At 39.9% G+C, this 19,014-nt stretch overlaps 1 protein-coding gene across 1 annotated transcript; it reads right to left on the bottom strand.

Annotated features, from left to right (window-relative positions):
• Positions 1-591: 591 nt before the first annotated feature.
• calm3a (calmodulin 3a (phosphorylase kinase, delta)) lies at positions 592-8,812 on the bottom strand. The gene is made up of 6 exons (XM_028570794.1): positions 8,636-8,812; positions 5,205-5,235; positions 3,826-3,969; positions 3,236-3,342; positions 2,548-2,683; positions 592-2,236 (listed from the first exon to the last, which is right to left on the bottom strand). Exons 1-6 carry the CDS (start codon positions 8,636-8,638, stop codon positions 2,208-2,210), a joined length of 450 nt encoding a protein of 149 aa, XP_028426595.1. The 5' UTR covers positions 8,639-8,812; the 3' UTR covers positions 592-2,207.
• Between the last annotated feature and the right edge of the window lie 10,202 nt (positions 8,813-19,014).

Raw genomic sequence — 19,014 nt, 5'->3', positions numbered from 1 at the left:
AGTTTAAAAAAAAAATACCTATAATGAATACGATATTGCTGCACAGCGGCCGGGAGCTACAGCATTGAGCATCTCCAGCCTGCCATTACACAACCATAGAGATAATCACACCACGCCTTTGATGCTACAGTTCTGCTGAGAGTGCTCCCATTTCTTAATTCATTTTCCTTATCTACTTAACAAAACGATTAGCATGATGCCGCACATCTACCTGCCCTAGATAATAACATCCCGTCCCATTGGTTGTTGCCGGTCACCAAGAAGGCGCGGGGCTCCTTGTGAGAGAGAAAGGTCAGGACCCTAGCTGACCTGGATTACCCCAGGCTCCTCTAGCAATCTCATGAGCTTCCAATTATAGCCTGTGCCTGGGATAGTGTCTGCAGTAAATGGCTAGGGTGACTTGCCCTCACCCAATCTAAGATTGTCTGGATGGGATTAGTGTTCCTTTCTGGCACAGGGACACCGGCAGGGTAAGGATATAGTGTGATATTGCAGAATGGCATTTATGAACGTCATTGGCTTTAAACTATTAGAAACAAGATGCATGTAAAATAGGTTCATGTCAGATTAAGCATCACAGTGAAATGCAGGTGAAGTACAGCTCAATTTATTGATTTATGGAAAATATATCACATCTTTACATTTCTGAGATACCTTCAGAAGTTTACAGTCCATTTACTTCCCGACATCCAAATTAAACGCCTCAAGCAGAGCAGTATTTAAGTTCCGTGCCTTGAGGAAATCGCAAGATACCTCCGCTTCGCAAATTTAGCCAAACTGTTCAAACACCTGAACGATCTCACTTCTAAAGTTGAATTCTTTGCTACAACCTCATTTCATCCCTATCTGAAAGTCCCATTCTAAAAGCCCAAATTAAAACACACCACCCCTACCACCAGTAGCTTTTGTGAATATACATGTATTCTGTTGAGTAAAACAGCAAGCAGATTGAAGTTTGAATCACCGGACTAGAAATCAAAGATCAGACACCAACAAGGACGAGAAATGAGAGTGTAGCAGTTGTTACAGCAGCAGCAACAGTGACATTTGGTTTCTTTTTCTTCTTTTAAAACAAAACCTTTTTAATATTCATGTGGTTTATACCAAAGTGCAAATATGTTCAACTGCTTGTATTTTTATGTTATTATATTAAGTAGATTTATTATATTCTAATGAACTACGAGTCTTGCAAGAAGGTTGAGGCGTTTTAGAGTATTATGGCACATTTCAAAACCAAAGAGAAAACATGTCACAGGTCATTTACTACATCAATAGGCAATGCAAACTTTACGATATATATTTGGTGACCAAAGTTTGTCATCAATACATTAATATTTGAGAACACATTTATAAAGCATTACATCAATATTGTATCATCAGGATATCAGATTGCAGAACAACTATAATAACTGCAGTCCTCAAGTGTTGTTTTCACAATAATCCACCTGGAGCAATACAACATACTACTGTCTCCCAACAGGGCTGCAGGCAATGTAATGCCCACGACTCAAAAGAAGACAATATCATCCCCAAGAGGAATACACCATCAGCACTTTTCAGTCTCTCGTTCTTGTCTCAAGTCTTCAAGGTATAAGGACTGCAACCGAGCACCAGTGAACGCCCGACATCGCAACTATATGCTCTTGCAATAACCAATAGTGACACAAATTTAACGGATATATAGCTATAGAGTAATGTATATACCTCCAGTGTGTACACAGTCTGACCACTACCTCTGATGGGATCAGAGCCTCCTTGTCGTGACAGGAGACCGCCACAGAAAGGATGCATGCAAGAAGAGTACTCAATTCAGTATTTAGAGTTCTTTGTTGAATATTGGAAATCATTAAAAAGCCAACTTCTCTATACCAACTGCAGCATGGGTTCCTATCCCTCTGCCTTTTCAGTGTTGCTCTTTCCTCTAAATTTAAAAATCGGGAGCCGAGTGACTCAGCAGAATCTTGGTCTGAAGACGGGGCTTCGGCCCTCTTAAAGCTTGGTCCATTAACTTCTCTAGGGATTACTCTGTTGGTGTTTGCTAAACAGATACCTTAGAAGTTTTTGGATGTACTGAAGCACAAATTGTTGAATTCCACAAATAAGTGATTGGGGGGTTGTTTATCGTTTGACAATCGTTCCTTTTTTGGTTCTTAAAGACAGTGATCTTAGGAGGACAAGCAACTTTGAGAGAAATTTCAGGGTTCTCTTCACTTGGCAGTCATCATTTGGACAAACTCTGTGAAGAGCACAGGAAACAATGTTTAAATGACACATTCTTGGTACAGGAAACTGTTAAAAACTGATGTCAGAGCCTACCATAAAGGTTATGCTGTAACTGACATTTTTCCTGGTTTGTGTCTTAGTAATGTAACAATAAGTGTGTTCCTTGTTCTAATACATTTCAGTAAACACACAGATTATGTTTTAGTGAAAACAAGTCAAGTGGCAAAAAGAAAAATGCACAAGCAGCTGCAGGGTTGTAATTAGTGTTAATTGTATCATCTGCAACACTAAAAATGGCATGACAACCAAAAAAGAACATCTCACCCTCGTAGTTGACTTGACCATCGCCATCAATGTCAGCCTCGCGGATCATCTCGTCCACCTCCTCATCAGTGAGCTTCTCCCCCAAGTTGGTCATGACGTGCCGTAGCTCGGCTGCACTGATGTAGCCGTTCCCATCCTGCCGATGGCCAACAGAAGCACTATGGTTATTGTATCTATTTACTATTTTACATAGCAGCTAAAAGCTGAACACCGTTGAAGGTAGTTTCAGTGCCTCTACTATGGTGTTCTACATCGGCTTAGCCAGTATTACTTTATTATCTCTACAGTATTCCCAGTACAAGGAGTTTACCGTGCTCTTCAACTCCAGTTTTATTTATGAAAACTGTACTTCTTTAGCCTTACCTGTACTTCGAGCTGAATGCTAAACATTTGCATGTTAGCATTATTATCATTCAGCTAGCAGAGGAACATCAATGGAAAGCCTTTTAATGAACCAAAGTGCTAGTCATAGAAAAATAAAACCGTGACCTTTGTTACAGCTCAATACCATGCACAAATGTATCTCCAAACAAGAATTTATTACATGAAGGGGTATGAACAGGTTTTGTCTTTTCTGTACGTGGGTAGCTTGCCATCCCAAGGATAAAAAGAATATACACATCTGTGGCAAAACCTGCGTTCCTAATTTTGTTGAGTGGTGCTAGTAAATGGTCTCGTCCTAACATACCTTGTCAAAGACTCTGAACGCTTCCCTGATCTCCTCCTCACTGTCCGTATCTTTCATCTTCCTGGCCATCATAGTCAGGAACTCAGGAAAGTCAATTGTACCATTACCTACACAGTCACACAAACAGAAAGACGTGAGGGTTATTGTGTTACTTTGGTCAGCAAGTAAGTACTCAAACTAAGCATATAAATCCAAGAGGACTTACGGCCCAACCGATACATCTGCATTGCTGATACTACTGGCCAATTTGAGCTTATCCAAGGAATCTGTATCTGCGCATATGCACGTAAAGTTTAAAGCATACAGAATTATCACTAAACTAACAGGGAGGGGTAATGTGGTAGACAACGACAGCCACCAGCGGAAATTGTCACATTTCTTAAGCATGACATAAATGTCACGATAGTAATTAAAAAGCCAAGTGCTTCTACTGATACCCTGAATAGCTTCACACCGCATATACTGGTGAGACTTTCCAGTAATTTTATTTCCAGCAAAGAGGAACATTTGACATCAAGATTACCCATAAAATTGTAGTAATTATAAGTTTCAACAAGTATAATTTTCTCGCTCGTGTTGCTTTTCCTCACCATCTGCATCCACCTCATTGATCATGTCCTGCAGCTCAGCCTCAGTGGGGTTCTGTCCCAGAGAGCGCATCACAGTCCCAAGCTCCTTGGTAGTGATTGTACCATCACCATCCTTGTCAAACAGCGAGAACGCCTCCTTGAACTCTGTACATTTACAGGAGTAACACCGTTAGTTTGCCACACGCGTTCACGTTCATGCAGACACTTCACTTGCAGTCTTTCAAGCGGCCTGAATAGAAAACACATGCTAAGCATTAACAGAGTCTGTGCATGATAATGATAATTTAATGCTAGGAAGGAACTAAACATGTGGGGCGCTGCACTGATGACCCCTGATCTATACAAAAGGATAGCCTGAGTAAAAAACACTGGTGCATCTGTTACACATTTTCAAAAATGAATGTGCATATTTGGGCTTTCCATTTAGAGTTTCATCCTGTGAATCAAAACTGTGAGGATTTTCATTTTAGCCACGGAAACCACCAGCTTAGAGACAGAGCGCAGCACGTCATACTTTGTAAGCATGGGCAATACGATAGGTAACCAAGGGCTGAAACGCTAACAAAATGCTTTAGCTAAACAAATTGGATTTAAATCATGTCAAATGATTATTTTAGCAACCTGCCTACCAGAGGACAAGTTAGCTGTTTGTAAGCTAATGTTAGCTAGCTAAGGCACTTTCTGATTTATCCACATTCCACTGTAGCAAAAGTTCCATACTGTTAAAAAGTTTAACCTAAAGAAAAACAAAAAACTGAAATATGGTTAGTCTAAAACTGACATATGTTATGAAAAATGTGCACAAATAACGTTAGGCATACTGAGTGTCGCCATACTCCATCGACATCTTCCTCAGCCTTCTGCCTCTTTTATTTATGTTTTCTGCTGTATGAAGGATGTTTTATTCTACTATCTTTCCTGACTCTTATCATGTGAAGCACAGTGGTCAACTTCTGTTGCGTTTACTTGTGCTATACAAATAAATAAAATGAAATGAAATGAGTGTCAGGATCCCAGTTTTCCTATTCTGTTGATCCCTCACGTCTTATTGCCTGTATCCACTTCTGTCATTTTTCGGACAGGCAGCTTATAAAAACTTAGTGCTGGGTTCTTTACCCTGTTAAACGAAATTGAAAAGGAGGCACCTTCACGCAATACAAAGTCATGGGAGATCAATGAATTGTTTCCCCCTCCAGTGTGGGCAGGATTTAAATGCACTTTGTCTCTATGTCCGGATTTAAATGCACTTTGTCTCTATGTCCTCACACACCTGTGGTTACTTGAATATCTTAAAAACACCCTCATTTCTTAGGTTTGGTGAAGACGTAAGGAGCTGCTAAGCCTAAAACAAACCAAACATGGTTAAGGTAGGCTCTCACCAGCAATCTGCTCCTCAGTCAGCTGATCAGCCTGTTAACAAAAGAAGAAGACATCGATAACACACGGATACTCAGTCATGAAAATAATCATTTCATCATCATATAATGTTCTTTGTTCTGTAGACAGATGCAATTTTTGTGATGAAAAAGCAGTCCAATGTTAAATTGAGCTGGTTAGTTGAAATTTTAAAATCATAATGCTAGGGCAGACATAAAATGAGTGCTAGAGCACCTTTAGCCTGACCATTTGGCTATATGCAGAGACAGATGTAACATTACCCAAAATTAGGCAAAAGATTGCTGACACTAAATTGTTTTTTTCCATCCAACGTAATAGTCCTTGTCCATTTCCTTGAAACCATAATGCTCCCAAACAACATATGTTATGGGATCCTAAATAAATAACTCAACTGATTCCAAACAATATGTATAAAGCGACATGAGTAAGTCATTAAGTGTCGGGAGCGATTTTTTTTTTTTTTTTTTTTTCTTTCTCCCACTGCAAACTCACATACTGACACAGCTGCTGTTCTTTGTGAAGAAGGGAACTACAAACTTTTCAAAAGTCAACCTTTCAAGCCTTTATTTTGGGTGAATCTTCCAGTACTATGATTATAGAAATGAAAGCTTTGGATAGGCCTAAGTAGGAACACCTGCAGCAGACTTCACTGTTTAATCAGTACACAGATCTATGTGAATGCAAATTCACTCTAAACAAACAAATTCAAAACAGACTGTGATACTATCTGACATCTGGGCCCAGTCATTGCCTATGACATAGCTTAAGACTATCCTTATAGACGCAAGGCAATAAAACAGCTAAAATAGTGTTTCATAAGTATGTCCTTTATCAGGAGGGTGCCTAATAAAAGGACAAACTAATTGCTGTGCCTTATACTACATTAAAGCTGGTATTTTATGCAATACGAGATTTGGACACCTGTATTCTATTTAATCTCAAATGTAAAACTTGTTGCATTACTGGAGTAAAGTAACTGAATAGATACAGCTCCATTGCTTGCAGAAAGTGGAATGCTACACAAATTAGTTTCTGTTTTAATTTTATTAAGAGAACACACATTACTGTTTTGCACAAACCCACAGTGATAAGCTGTATGTGCCAATGTTAGCCAAATCTCTTAAAATAAGTTTTACTTTTGCATTCTTACAATTGTTTTTTTCAACTTCATTTGATAAGTCACTGCCATCCTCGTGAGGTCTTACCAGGCCTGTCTAAGTCAGTCAACATGCCCACTTCAGGCTGAGAAAGTGTGATGAGGGACGGGTATAAATACTGCACAGCCCGAAATACACACGCCTGCTATAATTAGTGAGACACGAACAGGGTCGCCAAAGTAGCACACTGAATATCACCGCAACTAGCCACCTCTTTGTATCTTTTTTACTGAACAGATGTGAGGCTCGGTTAATCATCACTGACTAACCCCTGTGCTAACTGTTGCTTGACAGTGCTTGCTGTTTTTTGTCTGTGTGTAGTCCTTCATGCTGTCATGAAATTATGCTCAGATGACTTGGAAACAACTGGCATGATCAGGCATTACAAGAACGTAACTGCTGCATACAATGAATCCTACAACAATATAGTATTAGTGCTCATACTTGAGTATAACCAAAGGTAGTAATTAAGCAATCAATTGAACTTGTATAGCTACAGAGCTAGTGCATGAAATAAACAAACATCTTGTTTCCATTGTGTCTGTGATTGCACCACAGCACAAGCAATTGGTTTCTAACCACCCCTTGCGTGTTCACAACCAAAGAGATTAAAGCTAACATTTCTGTAGCTCTGGGTGGTGGTAACGCCACGTGTTCTTTGAGTCGATTTATTTCAATGAGTCACCCTGTTGGTTTGGGGGAATAAAAAGGAAGAAGCAAGACTGCAGAGTATTCACTCTGTCCACTGCCAACCAATTCAGAGGTGCAGATTCTGAAGCAAGCAGTGTCTGGATCAGGGCATGGCACCGTTAAGAGGATTTGTTCAGCTGCTGTGAAAAGTGCTTAGCAAAACAGAATTGCTGCTTTTCAATTCATCAGTAAACAAGAGATCATATCATATTTTCTCATGTCCAGTACAGAAAACTACAAAGGCTGCAGGTGATTTTTATTATTATTTTTTTTTTATAAAATCATACAGTCAAGGCACGCACATTCTGTTTAAGCAGTATGTGACTGAATAGGATATTTTAGTTTCCTTAACATCTAATAAAGACCACGTGTCTGTTCATGCACAATACGGATAAAACAAGTAGTGAAAGATTAAGGGTAAGACACAGGGGCAGGGATTCGTTTATAGTGCCACAATATGGCTTATTATATTTTTAGTTCCCATTTTGGAGGGTGCACTGCGGGTCCTGACAGCCTACTGCACCAAGCATGGTTTGGTTCAATGCGGGGGGAAGGGAGGCGCGGAAGGAGGGGTTGCAAAAAACACTTTCAGCAGGAGCAGAATGCGGTTCAACGTTATGGCGTAACACGTAACGGAGGAGATGCTGTCATGGTGGTGTTGCGATAACACAGTCCAAAATGTTGCAACATAATCTCCATGCAATATGACAAACAATTGTTGCTAACGGTGAGCTGCAAACCACAACCTGTGAGCTGTGTTATTACGTAACCGCAATTGGTTGCGATGTAAAACCTTTTTTCGCTTGTTGCGCATGTCACGCAGTATTAAAAGCACTCTGCTGATGTGCCTGCAAGAGGGTCCTATGCATGTTGCGGCAACTTGGTATGTGTGATGTCAAAATGGTAGCTAGTTAGCAAGACAGTTAGGCAGAGTTTTGATATCTGTGACTTGCAAGATTAACACTGGACGGTCTATTTTTACCCAGCACCTCCTCACCACCACCACGCCCACTCTCGACTGAAAGCAAACGATAAAAACGCTGCAAACCTTGATCCAAGCATGGAGGTTAAACCAAAGAATTTGCAAACACTTGAGAAAATCAGCTAACGTTAAATGATTGATATAACGTTACGATTACAGCAGGAAACAGGCTGTCCCCTTCCTCTCGCAACACGACGTGTACATAACGTTGCGCAGATGACAGATAATAAAGAAAATGGTTTTCTTTCATCAAATGCTGAGTAACGTTACAAGAAAAAACAATTACCAACATCGTGATTAATTGACAATAAAGTGATTATCGGTAACATTACGTGCCCATACACCGCATGGTTTACTGCAGTTATCTAGCTAGCTAGAAACATTAAAAAGATATCGTTACCTTGGGTGGAGTTATAAGATGGGTCACTATATAACTAGCGGAGGATATTCTTTAATGTAATAACGATTACTTGGTGGCTATTATTTCAAAACCGTCGCAAAGCAGTGTGAACGAAGAATGTTAACGATCTAGCTAGCTAGCTACCGTTGCTAACGGTTAGCCTGTAACGTTAACGTTACTCACCATTGTCCCTTTGACGTTTCAAGCTCCGTGAAGATGAAAAAACGCCCAATGTAAGGTTTTGTATTGACCTTACTTAGAAGACCGTTACTCTGATGAAGTACTTAAATGATATCACGCTTTATTACAACATATGGTTCGGTATATCTGTGGAGACTGTATCCTTACGTTGCACCAGAGTAGCCCCGGAAACCTCAATCTAGCGACGCCCGTGTGCAACGCCTCTATTTGAGTAGTGTATCCCTCCGCTGGTACAGCTTTGGCCCTCCCACTCAATGCATTGCCAAAATACTAAACACTTCCCATGTGAAAGTGTTTTAATTGCAATATACATTAACTACATTACTAAATGTCCATTTGACACATAACAAAGTGCAATACCACTTTTTTTTTTTTGCTCTATATAAACGAAGCGCGCAAAGATATCCCAAGTCTCAATGGAAGATTAACAATGTCAGTTGTCAGGGCTGCTGGTTCCGGAAGTTTTTTTTTAGCATTCGATTAGTAGGCTATTTTTTTTTACACTTTAACACCATAAGAGAAATGTGATAGAATAATATTAGACATATCAGATATATTAAACATATTTGCAGATTCTAAGAGTTATAGATTTGTTAGATTAAAAAACTATTCTATGAACTATTATAAATTTAAAAATTAAATATTCATTGAACCATGAAGCCTAATGTAAAAAAGAAATAATAATAATTATATCATGACAATTTAAATAAATGAACCTGAAACTTACAGACCACCTGGCAGAGGGCTACTGACCCCTGGGAGTCCCCAGATGGCCAGACCCCGCATTGAAAATCACTGCTTTACACATCTTCCATCACAGACTGAAACCTTGGCCCATAAAAAACTTTCATTGATATGCATATGACACCCAACTCTATAAACTGTAGCTGTCGACCCTGTTAATCTCACCCAATTTTGCAGCCTAACTTTCCAGCTGCATACAAGCAACATAACTAAAACAGAATTCTATCATTTAAAGTGATGGTTCGGAGTAATTTCACCCTAGGGTCCTTTGCACCATGACCTTGAGCCAAACACCCCCCCCAGAAGCTTTTTTCACCTGGGTCGAACATTGGACGAGTTAGCGTTATCAGGTGAATAGCTTAGCGCAGGGTTCTAATGGATCCGAGAGTGTCTCTTGTACATTACCCCACTAATAATGCCCGAAATGATACAAAACTTCTACACTAGTACAAATAGGTTATGTACTCATAAAACGATGGATTGGAAAGTTTGTAAGTAGGGGAGAGCCGGGAGGATTGAAACGCGGGACGGATGAAACATTCCAGTTTTCTCCGAGTGCAATGATGACAGACAGACTTCCTTAGGTCAAAACATAGAGCATGTTAACCTCCTTTTATCAGCCAAATATCTTCCTGTTATTTCCTTTTATCACGGAGTTATATTATATAAATTTTTTCGATAATTAATGAGTGTTTTTCATTTAAAGGTTTGACTACATGCATATTCAGTAGACCATTTAGTGTTCTCCACAATCCCAGACTTTCATATTGCATGCTTGTTTACATGGAAAGCAAAACAGGTTATAATGGCATATGTCGATGTCGGGACGGTTGAAACAGCTGTTTCAACTGTCCCTGACCTGGCTGTAACTCCATGTATTTTAAGTAATTGCACAAATATCTGTGTTTATACAATAATTTATGGAGGGGAGACATGGAAAAGCAGTTTTAGAAAGATGAAAATATATTTGGGGCCCCACCAGGTAGGGGGTCGAGTTTTCCCATGTTATCCTAAGGAGACTGACGGGCTGTGGGCACTTATTTGGATGTGCAGTGACCTAACCCACGTAAAAACCTAGTGAAACGACATTTTCCACAATAGAAACATGATATAAATGGGAAAACATACTGTTCTAGCTATAAAAATGGCAGAATCACCCACAGTGCATGATATTTCAAAAACCGCTTCATACACGCTTGAAGGTGACGGCAATTAGTGGTTAACAGATATTCACGAAGACGTATAGCCCAGCAACAATCTATCTTAAATAACACCTTTTGGGAGTACCATTCATGATATGTAGTAAAATATTTAAGTTGTGGGAAGTTTATATGGCTTAAACTGTATGTTTCATCCATCCCCCCATGCTGTTTCATGCGTCCCGACGAGGAGGGACGAATGAAACATTACGCACGCCCCAATGTTGCTGTAATAATTCCTGAACGGTTTTGTTCAAAGCTGAAAATGCAACTGTATTTGACAGAGGACAGGTGTAGTTTGCTAGTGACAAAATATTAGCTTTCAGTGCGATACGATCGCTTTGTAAATTACGTTTAATCAAAAAGTGTTTCCACTGTCCCGGCTCTCCCCTACACGTTTATGTAAATAACACTTGCCTGTTGGCTTCTCTTCTCTGCTGCTGCTGCTACTGAGTGCTTAAGGCCGTCTACAAATTACAACCCCAGAAAGAGATACAACAAAAATATTTATTAATTTAATGATTAAATAAGGTAATGTCTCCAAACGTATCTCCATTATAACTTGTCTCCTGCTAGTTATATTACAGCACTTACTTTAAAAGAATAAGTTAAATTAATAAATATTTTTGTTGTATCTCTTTTCGGCGTTGTAATTTGTAGACTTCCCTAAGCACTCCTTTTACTGCCGGCAGCAGCAACAACAACAGCAGAGAGCAGAAGCCAGCAGGCAAGTGTTATTTACATAAACTTCTGGTGTAGCCTACTTACAAACTTTCCAATCCATCGTTTTATGAGTACATAACCTATTTGTACTAGTGTAGACGTTTGGTATCATTTCGGGCATTATTAGTGGGGTAATGTACAAAAGATACTCTCGGATCCATTAGAACCCTGCGCTAAGCTATTCAGCTGATAACGATAAACTCGTCCAATGTTCGACCCAGGTGAAAAAAGCTTCTGGGGGGGTGTTTGGCTCAAGGTCATGGTGCAAAGGACCCTAGGGTGAAATTACTCCGAACCATCACTTTAAAGAATATTTCCATGGCCAGGCCTTTTCTTTCTCCCAGTGATAAAGAGGAGCATGTGCATCATTTTATTTGAGAGTACGCTCAACTACCGCAGTGCATTGTTCAGAGGTCTCTGTCACAAACTGGCCAAACGGCCATTAGGCTTGCCGCGGTAGTCTTTGTTTCCAGTGTTACACGTCTATATCCACGGCGTTACACTTCCGGGATTGCTCTGTTGCTCATTTAGGCTGGATATCCGTTGCCTTGGACTTCCTTTGCGTTGGCATTTTAAACTCTGGTCCATTTACGAGGACTACAACCTTTTCTCAGATCTGCAGGGTAAATCCAGACAGCTAGCTAGACTATCTGTCCAATCTGAGTTTTCTGTTGCACGACTAAACCAACCTTTGAACGTACACATGTTCCACAAGTTCCTTTCCAAGGCTATTTTGCAGAGGTGCCGTTGCTCCGTATGGCGCTTGGTGTTATCAATAGGCCTACTTATGTCGGACAATGGACGCTCTCATAAACTGGAAGTATATGCTGGACAGGACAATGGCGGACAATTTGGTTTTAAAGTGAAAAGCAAAAGCGTCTTTTTGGCAATATTTCGGATTTAAACACAGTTGTTATATGGAACCTGATAAGGTTAATGAGGCTCTGTAAACCATGAACTCCGGCGGCTGCCTTGCAGCCAGAACGCGGTGCAGCTCGCCTAGGCTCCGCAACGGGAGATCAAAGTAGGAACTCCACTGATGTTGAGCGTCATCGACAAATATCTTTTTCTGTAAAATGTCCAGTGTAATAACGCCCATGTTGTTGCTAGTTTATTAACCGATGGGAAAATGTCCTCACCGTGGCATAACAGCCTTGAAAAAAGAGAGAGAGATACACACAACCAAGCCAATGAAATTATTTATTAGTTAAAGAATAACACAAGACAAAAAAATTATACTAACAGTGGCATGCATAATCAGTAAAATAAGTTCAGTAGTGTACGTGGGTACATGAGTGAAATAGTGTGTATGTGCAGTGTGTAGGATATGGTGCAGCAACACAAACCAAAGCAGCAATCAAAAAGCAGGATGATGTCACAGGAAGGAGAGAGCCAGCAACTGAGCTCAAGAGGGTTTTCTGGCCACACAGGGCCCAGGTGTTGCCAGTGTTGCTAATATACCCAGGAGCTGCCATTCTACTGATGACCCTCAGCCACGCCCACTTGCAGTGCCTGCAGGGAAAGCTCCAACACAACAGGCAGACAGGGCGGAGAGTCAGTTGAAGCTCAAGCAGAACGCGGCTGAAAGTGATTAATTGGAGAGAAAAGAAAAGAAAATAGCTCACATCACTTATGTTCTAAAGTCTCTGCACTGGCAGATGATAGTACCTTTTCTCTAACTGTATTCATGGGCTTGTCCCTGACTATTTAGTTTAAAATGGCAAATGATTATGCAAATGTTGCTAGTAGAGCCCTTAAATCCACAGATCCACTACTGCTAACTCCACCAAAAACTAGGACAAAGACCTATGGTGAAGTTGCCATCTGCAGTTGGTTAGTTAGTTAGTTAGTTAGTTAGTTAGTTAGTTAGTTAGAAGTTCCTAACCCAAACTGTGGAATGTATGCCTCTAGATCTAAGGGCACCAACATCAAAGCTTAAAAGCACCTACTAAAAACTCACCTTTTGTCCATTATAATCACCCCATAATTTGCTATGACTACTCCACTGCCACTTTTAAATCATATACATTTCTGTACAGTTTTTGAATACTACAATAATGATGATAATGATAATTGGATGGCTAATGTTATTGTTATTAATCAATCTGCATTGGAAACCAGCAATACAGTTTATTGTAATACTACCTTCTGCTTTTAAACAAGGTTATATGAAGATCCGATAATCTCTTGAACCAGAAGCAATTTCCTATTAAAACACACAAACATTGCATGAGTAAAGCCCTCTACATACTTGGGACAAGATCTTTATTTGTGCAGGTTAGAATTTCAGTATACTGTTACTGCACTTCAGTACAGTATACTTGTTTTTTTCATGTGAGTTAAGGCCGTCCAGCAGAGGGAGACATTGCTCTAGTATTGCAGCCAAAAGTGCTACAGTGGCACAAAGCTGTACATCACAAATGAGGTAGAAGAGGAACAAGAACAAATGAATGAATGCGGGAAACAAATTTAGGAATTTGAACCATAGGCGATAGCGTGATTCCTGCTCAGACGACAAACATTCAGCTTTTTGTGTACATCTCCAGGTGTAAACTCTAGATAGATCGACACAGGATTTCACAGAAACAATTAAGCATATAAACATTTTATTTACTGTCATCTGTGCAAAGTTTGGATGATTTTTTAAGGATTTTTTTCTTACAAAGATGAAAAACTGGATGTTGTCTACCATAGTGCCATACATTTTATTAATTATTACATTTATATAGCGCTTTATCATAGACACTCAAAGCGCATTTGGGGGGAGGGGGGGTGGGGACTGCTCTCTAACACCACTAATGTGTTGTACCCACCTGGGTGATGCACAGCAGCCATACAACGCCTTACAACGCCAGAACGCTCACCACACATCAGCTAGTTAGGGAGGGGGAGGGGAACATATTTTTAGTGGTGGGGGAAACTGGAGAACCTGGAGAAAACTCACGCAGACACGGGGAGAACATGCAAACTCCACACAGAAAGGCCTGGATTTGAACCCAGATCCTTCTTGCTGTGAGGCCACAGCACTAACCACTGGGCCACCATGCTGCCCAACAGAGCCAGGGCCCCTTATAAAACCCACCACTGCAACCTATATGCATTAGTTGGCTGGCCCTCGTTACACACCCGATGCTTAACTCACTAGTATGAACTCATTTACAAGTCCCTGCTTGGCAAAGCCCCGCTGTACCTAAGCTCACTGGTCACAATAGCTTTACCCACTCAAGCTCAAACAGATACATCTCTTTGGTCACCCCGTCACTCCTTCCAGTTCTCAGCTGCAAATGACTGGAATGAACTACAAAAAACCATGAACTGTACTTCTGTCTGGACTCCTGTCCAATCATTGTACATTCTAACTGTTCTCCATCATCCATGTTTTGCACAACCTTAGTCCATTATTATCTGTCATGCCCCATTGCATAGTTGCTTATCATCACCTGCACTGCTATCACTCTTTTGCACTTTTCCATCTGCCCTGACATGCCCAACTGTTATTCTTCCCACCATTGTTGTCGTACAATTTTTGCACATCTATTGAGCTACCTCACTAACTAGACCACAACTTGCACCAACTGTATAGTGACTCTTTAATACATTTCAACATTTATATAGACTGTCTATTTATATTGTGTTATTACCATATCACTTTCGCATATCCATCGACTCACTTATACCGCTCTTTGCAACGGCTTTGTAATGCCCACCTAATCTGTATTTTATGTAGCCTATTGTATTTTGTATTTTTTTACTGTATTGAATGTAAAACTGTATGTTGTCTTGCACGTTTATGGTTTATTCTTGGCGAGTTTGCTGTTGCAAATGAGAATCTGTTCTAACCTACCTGGTTAAATAAAAGTTAAATAAATAAATAAAATAAAAACAAGCCACAAAAGAAACCTGCATGCCCATGAGGTTGAAGTAGACATTGTTGCTTGTCACCTGTGTATCAGGTCTATTTTACTATAAGATGAATGTTTAACAATTCTCACACACACCTTCTTTCAGCCTCGGATTACTGATCGGGTATACAGGCCCGGTGCCTTAAGCCAGAACCTGTGTTTTAAGTGATTGTTAACAGTTCTTGTTGGAAGTTCAATCAAATTGCTACAAACAGATGAATCCTATATTGAAGAAGTTGAAAATGAGTGAGAGTTGTTTTTGAATGCATTTCCTCACAAGAGTGATGACAGTAAGACATAATAACCTACATGAGTGCTCTGAATCTATTTGTTCAAGGCTAGGGTAAAGTAGATTATGAGAAAGTTCAAAAGAATATTCTATGTCAGAATACTAGGCTAGTTAGCAAGCACAGTTAGCCAGATCAGACCAAAACAATGGGATTAACAACATTAGCCATGCTAGGCTAGGCTAGGTTAACAAGGTAAGGCTCTCAAGGCATGATTATGTCTTACTGTCAAAACCACTCTCACTCATTTTCAACTTCTTCAATATAGGATTCATCCATTTGTTTCATAATATTCATCAAAATCTTTTCTGCCTCAGACAGTTCCACGTGTGCAGCCAATTTGAATGCTGTTTTAGGGCAGCAACTACACTTACGCCCTTTTCTGGCACTGAACAAAAATGTGGGTCCTACATGTATTTTTCAGAGCCAGAAGAGCGTAAGTGGACTTACGCCCTTCTGGCTCCAAACATTACTCACACTTTTGTGTTAGGTCTTTATTGTTTTGCTGCTTTATTCAATACAGTTTGATCTCAGATAGGTCTTTTTGGCACCATTGGATAGAGCTCATCAAGACCTTTATTTTGATACATACAACTCATATTCACCCAAAATGCCACTTACGCCCCTCTGGCTCCAAGCCCTCGTTATATTAATACATATGAATGTGTTAATCATTAAGGGACACAGCCACGTGAGGTGAGGAAGAGAGATCAACTTGAGGGACACATGGAGACATCTAATCCTTTGCCCAAATTATTAGTATCAGGGCATTTATGTAGGATATAAATACATTTTAATGATATCATTTAGGGACACAGCATGAGATGAGGGAGAGATATGAGGAGATGGAAGAGAGAGAGGGACACATGGAGACAGCAGAAGATGGAGGAAGAGAGACAGACAGGGAGACAGATCATGCAATTGATGAGGGACACATGGAGACAGAAGAGGATCGAGGAACTGAGACAGTAGACATTGTGCTAGAATTTGTTCAGGAGGGAGGGGCTAACAGTGGCCAGGAAGAGGAGACAGAAGAAGATCGAGGGAGTAAGACAGTAGACATTGAGCCTGTTCAGGAGGGAGGGGTTGAAAGTGGCCAGGCAACCAGGGGTACCAGAAGCACCCATTCCATGTCCAAACCAAGTTCAATGTATGAAAACCCTCCTGGGATCCGCGCATTAAAGAAGAAAGATCTAGTCACCCTGTGCAGCAATGGGAGCCTGTTTTGACCAATTATTTTCTGCATTGTTCAGCAGATACGCCCAATATGTCCATAGAAGACTTGGAAATGTTGTGGTGGCAAATTTTATTTTAACCATTTGTTTAATGATATTAACCATTGGTTTGATTGTTTTATAATGCCACAAGATTTAGCTTCTTCATGTGTAGATTCAAAAGGCTCCAAGTGAAATAGTTGGCAACCGTGAACTATAGCCCAGTAGAATTATTTAGTTCTACTAGCCTGAACCTTCTCACATTGTTGACTTTTTACTTAGATAGAAGTGGAGAAGGCCGATGACTATTTACCACAGTGAGAACTACGTAGGTTTCTGTCTCCTGAGATAAGCAGGTGTTTAGTCTAATGTAGGAGACACAGGAGCAGAATGGAAGGTTGTAAAATCATCTGACTGTCTATGGTATTTTTTAGAAAAGTGGCAGCATGCTAAAGATATTTGAAGAGGGGTGGCTTAACGAGAGTTTCTTCACTATAAGATGTTTTGATTTTTAGGTTTCTAGTTGGGAAAGACATTTTCAGTTGTGCTGCGTGTACCTTTGAAACTGTGTTTTCTCAATTTGCAAATGTAAATAAATACTCAAAGATCAAACTTTGGTTTAATTCTCAGACAGTCGTTATTCGTTTTCATTTGATCATTGATATTTCTAAACGCTGCTGCTTCATAGGAAAACTTCCATCACAATTTGGCGTTGTCGGCAGGATGGTTGAGTTAACAGAGAAAAAGAGCTCCGTTGGGTTGCTGATGACTGGCTATCCAGGGATCAAAAATCACCTGCCTCATACCTCTAAACCTTAAAAAGGTTTTTCAGAGAGAAGAGGGTTAGGACCGCGGAGCGCTCTTGACTGTTTTCCACTCCGTCAAAAACGAACAGGAAGAGATTTCAAGCAGCACGGTAAGATAAAATTGATTAATTACAATTGGATTGAGAATTCAAGGTTTGTTCAAAACATTCTAAACAAGCAACCGTTGCTAAACGAATTAAGTAATGACTAATTGGCGAAATCATTCTCTTAACTAAAGAGAATAAATTAAACTAATTCTGACTTTTGGGAAGTGAGTAACTGGGTATTTTTTTTGGGTCATTAGATAGGACAAAGATATAACTGAGGTTATGAATGACATCTTTTGGCAGACACGGACATATTTATGATTGAATTCTCATATGGTGATAAGACAATTGATTGACGGACAAGACCAGTAAGAGAACTGGCAGAACAGTAGGCAAGGCCTAAAGAATTAATCTACGAAACTGATAGCACGTTTCTTGATTAAAGAGGCGGACTGCAGAGTAAAACAAAACAAAAAATAGTTAACTATTTAAGAGATTTTTGACTGCAGGGTCGCACTGGGTTTTTCATACAAGTTTCCCTCGCAAAAAACAAATAGTCTAAACTCTAAACGAGTTCTGGACCCTTTAAGGACAACCTGCAGGACGGTCTGGGTTGTAACATTACTCTAAGAGAGCCTCTTGATTATTTAGAGACAGACTGCAACAAGGCAAAACATACTAAATAGGTCGAGTTATTTGACTATTAAGTTGATTTTGTCCGCAGTGCCGTACACAGGTTTTCACGCAAGTTTCCCGAACAAATAACCTTGCGGTGTGGTGACGATCACATCGACCAAGACATAGTATACTATAAAGTCCAAGAATCAATTATGGGAAATGAAATTTCCCGTTCCAGTGATGCAACTGGACCCATAGTGGGTGAAATGACTCATAAATATGGACCGGAATGTTTGCGATGTCTGTCATAACTGGTCATAAAGCTTTGGCTTTCCGAGAAACGGATCTTTGTGTACAAAGACACTGAGAATGTTAAAGCAAGATTTTAGAAGAAGTAGAAAGAAAATTAATGGGAAAAATCAATAATTAAGACACAGGATTTAACGCTACTGATGTTTTAAGAAAACAGTGATCTAGGGAAAGAATGCAAACACACATGCACCAATAACCTCATCAGTTCTAACCAAAGCCTATTTGTGAGCTTTCTCTAAATTCTAACATTCTTTAACCCACGGGTCTTAGGAATGTTTATTCTTTTGCCCACTGGCTTTAAAGTTGTGCGGTTTGATAAAAATCACTCTTTGGCTGACATATTTTTGTTGCAGCCTAAAAGTACGTATTTGTTTACAAATTTTAATGTAACACGTACCATGTCAGTCTGTTAATCTCCTGATTACGGTAACAAATTGGGACACCTGTAGTTAAGTTTAAGGAATCACAAATATTACATGCATTCCTTTTGTCACCTTTTGACCCTGATG

This window comes from Perca flavescens, chromosome 3, assembly GCF_004354835.1.
Source record: "Perca flavescens isolate YP-PL-M2 chromosome 3, PFLA_1.0, whole genome shotgun sequence".
Classification (NCBI taxonomy): Eukaryota; Metazoa; Chordata; class Actinopteri; order Perciformes; family Percidae; genus Perca; species Perca flavescens.
The sequence above is the reverse complement of the archived record's forward strand: the minus strand, read 5'-3'. Positions and strand labels throughout refer to the sequence as shown.

Excerpts from the sequence above, each read along its gene's own strand:
- calm3a (XM_028570794.1), bottom strand. Across the intron at positions 3,343-3,825 it reads CAATGAGGTGGATGCAGATG|GTAATGGTACAATTGACTTT; the intron begins GTGAGGAAAAGC and ends GTGACTGTGTAG. Across the intron at positions 2,237-2,547 it reads TGGTCAAGTCAACTACGAGG|AGTTTGTCCAAATGATGACT; the intron begins GTGAGATGTTCT and ends TGCTCTTCACAG.